At 43.0% G+C, this 6,343-nt stretch overlaps 1 protein-coding gene across 3 annotated transcripts in view; it reads left to right on the forward strand.

The window, feature by feature from the left end:
• LOC109894297 (cation channel sperm-associated protein subunit beta) overlaps positions 1-4,826 on the forward strand; it is a 42,538-nt gene extending 37,712 nt beyond the window's left edge. For all 3 annotated transcript variants that reach the window (XM_020487692.2, XM_020487693.2, XM_020487694.2), the window contains 8 exons: positions 916-1,058; positions 1,322-1,519; positions 1,612-1,722; positions 1,903-2,013; positions 2,783-2,924; positions 3,873-3,973; positions 4,202-4,276; positions 4,399-4,826. In XM_020487692.2, coding sequence (XP_020343281.1) covers positions 916-1,058; positions 1,322-1,519; positions 1,612-1,722; positions 1,903-2,013; positions 2,783-2,924; positions 3,873-3,973; positions 4,202-4,276; positions 4,399-4,620 — 1,103 coding nt within the window. In that variant the 3' untranslated portion in view covers positions 4,621-4,826. The remainder of the gene's footprint in view (positions 1-915; positions 1,059-1,321; positions 1,520-1,611; positions 1,723-1,902; positions 2,014-2,782; positions 2,925-3,872; positions 3,974-4,201; positions 4,277-4,398) is intronic.
• Positions 4,827-6,343: the final 1,517 nt, after the last annotated feature.

Raw genomic sequence — 6,343 nt, forward strand, 5'->3', positions numbered from 1 at the left:
TGTTGTACCAAGAACAAGAAGTAGAACCTCGTTTTAGGAGAGCAAACTGAACGATAATTTATAGCTAATGCTGTCTGGCTATGGAATACTCCTCTCTCAATTAAAGTCTTCCTTTGTAATGTTCCTAAGATCTGTTATTCGTCATGTGAGTTGAGATGGGTGTGTCTTGGCTATAAATGATACTAAGAACTGTTTTGTAAGGACTCTCAGAGAATTCATTTATAGACACTGAATTGATCTGAGAGTCACAGGGTTGTGATGGAAAAAATGGACTTTATGATAACTCTGACTTGTGTGGTGGTTTGCTCTCATGATTTGGTAAATACAGGACATTTCCACATGTGCTGAGTGCAGAGAAAGCGACCGCATGTGGCAGGCGTTGATAAAGGGAGAGAGCCATGGATTAGTGATGAAGGGGGTTGAGGTCAGGTCACATTAAGGCAGAAAGAAAAGTTTATGGCCGTATTACTTAGTTTCCTGCCTAGCAGTAAAGATGCCATGTTATGTTCAGATGTGTAGGAGGAGACTCTGTCTAAATGGTTAGATATCAGCGCTTGTGTGAACAATGTCTTTGTCTAATGCAGCTGTATTGAATACACTTGGTTTAATCTTTCATAGTGTCCGAGTTTTCAGTCTGAGAATTAGAACCTAACACCAATTCCTATTCACTGTGTATCACTGTCTACATTCCTTTGAAAGCGTAGTCTATAGTTTAAGATTGAGATCCGCGTTAGGGGAAACAGGGCCTCCTTCAGTGTGGTCATTTTGTGTTGAATTATTCTGCTGTTCTGTCACGCGTGTTCAATGATGTCTGGTTTTTGCAGTAATTTCTTTGTTGTAATATCCCAAACAGTTTCACCACTTAAGGAGTCCAGCTTTAATGCTCTCGTTCTAACACAACCTGTGTGTGTGCAGCTTTGTCCATGGTGTACCATAAGAAGTTCATGCGTGTGGTTCTGACCAACCCTCTGGCCATCCGAGTCACAGCCAGACACTCCTGGGACGACACCAACAACCACATGCTCACCCTCACCGCCTTCAGTCACCTCTGCAAGAAGGTATACCCCCAATACTCCAAATCACCCTCATATCATCCTCACGTTTGCCTATATAGACTAATAAAAACATAAAAACATTTTGTAGTTGCATACAGTATATCAGGGTATAGGTCAATTCCATTTCAATTCACTCAATTCTGGAATTTACCTGAAATTCCAATTCCATTTTTTTAATTGAAAGAACCCCAACCCTGCTGAATGCAGTCGTCTGAAGTCTGTTCCTCCATTGTATTGTGTTGTGATATCTTTCCCTCTGCCCCTAGGCAACCACCACAGTGACGGTATACATCCCAGAAGCCTCTCTGTTGTGTAGGTCCTCCTCTTTCACCTTCACGCTACAGAACTCCTGCCCTGAGGGACTCCAAATCGTCTATGTCTCCCAACAGCCAATCAGTGACCACGAATGGATCCACGCGGATCCAGAGGATCACATGGACAACAAGAGGCTCTTCAACCTGCCTGTGAGAGATAGAGAGAAACTGGGTTACAGGCATGCGATCAATGTTTTATTAGTTGACCTGTGTGCAGATAATGAGATGTGTGTGTGCTTCAGGTGAACTACCGGCCTCCCTCCCAACTAGGTGTTTTAATCCCGACCTCAGACAACATCTATAACGCTGACCCAAGTCATCCCCGCCCCAGAGAGCACTACCCCATCTCCAAGGTGAGCACAGGTCACAAGGTTCACGCACGTCAGCACTACTCTCCAAGCTGAGCAAGTCTTGTATTGTTGTGCAGTGTAACTTAACCAAGTGTCTATGTGTGCTTCTGTGTTGTGTTTCGCATTGGGTGTAAGCTGTGATACATAGTGTCTGTGGGTGACAAATTGTGTGCCTTCCTCCAGAACTCTGGTCGGTACAAGCAGTGTGCAGGGAAAAGGTCCGCAGAGGAATGTGGCTGCACAGACATACTGAAAGTCTCTCCTCTAGCCATCAACTCTGACTGCAGACAGAGGGTACACATCTGCATCAGTGTGATCAATCATCAATGTCTTCCGAAAACAAAACAATTACATATAAAGCACCAGTCAAAAGTTTGGACCTGTTATTTTTTTACTTTGTAGAATAGTAGTGAAGACATCAAAACTATGAAATAATCATGTTGTAACCAAATCAAAAAAATATTTTATATTCTTCAAAGTAGCCACCCTTTGCCTTGATGACAGCTTTGCACACTCTTGGCATTCTCTCAACCAGCTTCCTGAGGTAGTCACCTGGAATGCATTTCAATAAACAGGTGTGCCTTGTTAAAAGTTCATTTGTGGAATTTCTATATTTAATGTGTTGAGCCAATCAGTTGTTTTGTGACAAGGTAGGGGTGGTATAGAGAAGATAGCCCTATTTGGTAAAAGACCAAGTCCATATTATGGCAAGAACAGCTTCAATAAGCAAATTCCATATGTGTTATTTCATAATTTTGATGTCTTCACTATTATTCTACAATGTAGAAAATAGATAAATCAAGAATAACCCTTGAATGAGTAGGTGTGTCCAAACTTCTGACTGGTACTATACATTAAATATTGTAACATTTATAACACAAAACAATATTGAATATGCTATACACTCATATTTAGTACCACTTAGTGGAATATATTAAAGTATTGTCTTAATGTAACTGTGCATTCTGCATAATTCAGTCTTGTCGGCTGCGAACATGAATGAAATCGTATATTGGTTAAAAAGTATTTTAGTATTTCCCATGTCCTCTGTGTTGTACTGTAGGTGCTGAGGCTAACGTTTCCTGTGACTGACTTCAACATCACCCTGTTCCTGAGGAGAACCAACCACGCTGACCACCCGCTCTGCTCTCCTTACTTTGTGACTGTCACAGAGGTCAACAACCGGACCAGCTGGAAGGTCACAGGTCAGTCTCATCCCAGAAGGTTTTGCAATATAAAGATGTTTTTAAAGATGGAATCAGCTTTAGGGGGAACAGCACCACTGTCCACCCCAGCACCTTTGTTTTTGTTTTGTGGCTGAAATGGAGGCGAGGTGCGTCGAGTAAAAATATATATAATTTGCAGTACACATTCTGCTGTTCTATCGCGTGTTCAATTTTTATTGAACCTTTATTTAACTTGTCAAGTCAGTTAAGACGATGGCCTACCCCGACCAAACCCTTCCCTAACCCGGATGACAATTGTGCTCCGCCCTATGGGACTCCCGATCATGGCCGGGTGGTGATACAGCCCGGGAGCGAACCGGGCTCTGTAGTAACGCCTCTAGCACTGCGATGCAGTGCCTTAGAATGCTGTGCCACTCGGTCCCCCAAATGATGTCCGAGTCGGGAAAAAAACAGTGTTTGTTGCTTGCAGTAACGTCTTTTGTTGTTGGGGCCTCTCGAGTGGGGCAGCAGTCTAAGGCACTGCGTCGCAGTGCTAGAGGCGTCACTACAGATCCGAGTTCGATCCCGCTGACACGGTTGCCAGTTGTAAGGTGTTTCCTCCGACGCATTGATGCGGCTGGCCTACGGGTTAAGCGGGCAGGGTGTCAAGACTGTAACTACCAATTGGATATCACTAAATTGGGGCGAAAAAGGGGTAAAAACTACCAATTAAAAATTTTAAAACATGTGTTTTTGTAATATCCCAAATGGACGTGGCAGTTTCACCATTCAGGATTGCAACTTTAAAATGTGAAAAATACATCTTTTCTGTCATCTTTTCAACCAGAAAACTGATTTCAACCAGAAAAGGGTGTGATCATGACTTCCCTTGCAAAATGTTGCCTAATGGGCAGGTCTCTAATGCACTATAGTGAAACACACATTCTCTGTTGTTAACCCGTCTTTTCCCATCCTTTGTGTTGGTAGGGACCCATGCCACCCCCACCATGGACAGGATGAGACAATATCTTGAAGACAGTCTAAAGAACAATCTCTACAACCCAGAAGGACTGCAGATCAGCCTATATGTAAATCATCTACAGTCTCCCTGACTATATGACATAAATTGTCATATAAATTGAATATAAATTGTAAAACAGTTGAGTGTAATCTGAAAACGTCTGCATAGACATACTGTCATTTCAGTCATGCGAATTGTGCTATGAAATAGCAGTTTCCATCTGGGGTTTCATTGTGACAATGTTAAAAATATAATATTTCTCCAACCTAACAACCACCACCATTATTTTCCACAGGGCTCTGAGCTTTTCCACTTCCGTATCTCTGTCATTCCTGGAGTTGTGTTGTGTGACCTGGTGGAGGAGGTACAGGTGAGGAACCCTGTAGCTTTTACACTGAAGTCAGTAACGAATAAGAAAAGAGGAAAAGCCAGATAACCTCCGACCCTCACCTATTTCTCTCCTTCCTTTCTCGCTCTTTCCATACGGGAAAGATCTACGTGGACGAGCCTCCGCTGGCGTTCCCAACCCAACACCTCGTCAACAACATGGCAGCCATCATCCTGGGAGGCCTGCTGCTCTTTGGCTTCCTTCTCATATACAACGGCGTTGCCATGCCAACCAAGAGCAGCATCAAAACCCTCCTCAAGAAACACAAGCCCACCATCTCGCCAACCAGAACCCAGAACTCTACCACGACACAGGGACCCGAGTAGGATTTTACAGTTCTGCATTGTAAGAGTGTGTTATAGAGTTGTACGTTCCATTTTTAGCCTTTTAACCTAAGTATGAGATGTAAATGTTTTTAGTGTTCAGATTGATCCTTTTTTCAAATGTGTGTTCTATGAAATTTGTATTTGCGAAAGATTGAAAGAAACTAGCAAAGATGAAAAGGTACAAATGAAAGGAAAAACACATGCTCGGAGTGGGTTTTATTGGTCGTTGCTGTGTTTTCAAAGAAAATACAAACTGTAAAAAATGTTTTCACAAAAAGTAAACCAGGATTTGTTGCCATTAGGACTTTGTCAGATACAACCTACCAGAATATAATGTAGTAGTATCGCATATTATCTCAGGCCTGTAGGAGTAGTCGGGAAGGATCCATAAAGAAAACACATCATAGTCGTGAGTACGTAGTAACCCATATTAAAGTGGAATGCTGCATAGGAGCAGCTACAGTGGCTTGTGAAAGTATTCACCCCCCTTAGCATTTTTCCTATTTTGTTGCCTTACAACCTGGGGGGGGGGGGGGTATCATTTGATTTACACAACATGCCTACAATTTATTTTGTGAAACAAACAAGAAATAAGACAAAAAAACGGAAAACTTGAGCATGCATAACTATTCACCCCCTCCAAAGTCAATACTTTGTAGAGCCACCTTTTACAGCTGCAGGTCTCTTGGGGTATGTGTCTATAAGCTTGGCACATCTAGCCACTGGGATATTTGCCCATTATTCAAGGCAGAACTGCTCCAGCTCCTTCAAGTTGGAAGTGTTCCGCTGGTGTACAGCAATCTTTAAGTCATACCACAGATTCTCAACTGGATTTAGGTCTGGGCTTTGACTAGGCCATTCCAAAACATTTAAATGTGTCCCTTAAACCACTCGAGTGTTGCTTTAGTAATATGCATAGGGTCATTGTCCTGCTGGAAGGTGAACCTCCGTCCCAGTCTCAAATCTCAAACCAGTCCCTGCCGATGAAAAACACCCCCGCAGCATGATGCTGCCACCACCATGCTTCATTGTGGGGATGATATTCTCGGGGTGATGAGAGGTGTTGGGTTTGCGCCAGACATAGCATTTTCCTTGATGGACAAAAAGCTACATTTTAGTCTCAACTGACCAGAGTACCTTCTTCCATATGTTTGGGGAGTCTCCCACATGCCTTTTGGCGAACACCAAACGTGTTTGCTTATTTTTTTCTTTAAGCAATGGCTTTTTTCTCTTCCGTAAAGCCCAGCTCTGTGGAGTGTACGGCTTAAAGTGGTCCTATGGACAGATACTCCAATCTCCGCTGTGGAGCTTTGCAGCTCCTTCAGGGTTATCTTTGGTCTCTTTGTTGCCTCTCTGATTAATGCCCTCTTTGCCCGGTCCGTGAGTTTTGGTGTGCGGCCCTCTCTTGGCATATTTGTTGTGGTGCCATATTCTTCCATTTTTTAATAATGGATTTAATGGTGCTCCGGGGGATGTTCAAAGTTTCTGGTATTTTTTTATAACCCAACCCTGATCTGTACTTCTCCACAACTTTGTCCCTGACCTGTTTGGAGAGCTCCTTGGTCTTCATGGTGCTGCTTGCTTGGTGGTGTTGCAGACTCTGGGGCCTTTCAGAACAGGTGTATGTATACTGAGATCATGTCACAGATCATGTGACACTTAAATATTGTCCACCTGTGTGCAATCTAACTAATTATGTGACTTCTGAAGGTAATTGGTTGCA

The sequence above is a fragment of the Oncorhynchus kisutch genome, linkage group LG7 (assembly GCF_002021735.2).
Source record: "Oncorhynchus kisutch isolate 150728-3 linkage group LG7, Okis_V2, whole genome shotgun sequence".
Lineage (NCBI taxonomy): Eukaryota > Metazoa > Chordata > Actinopteri > Salmoniformes > Salmonidae > Oncorhynchus > Oncorhynchus kisutch.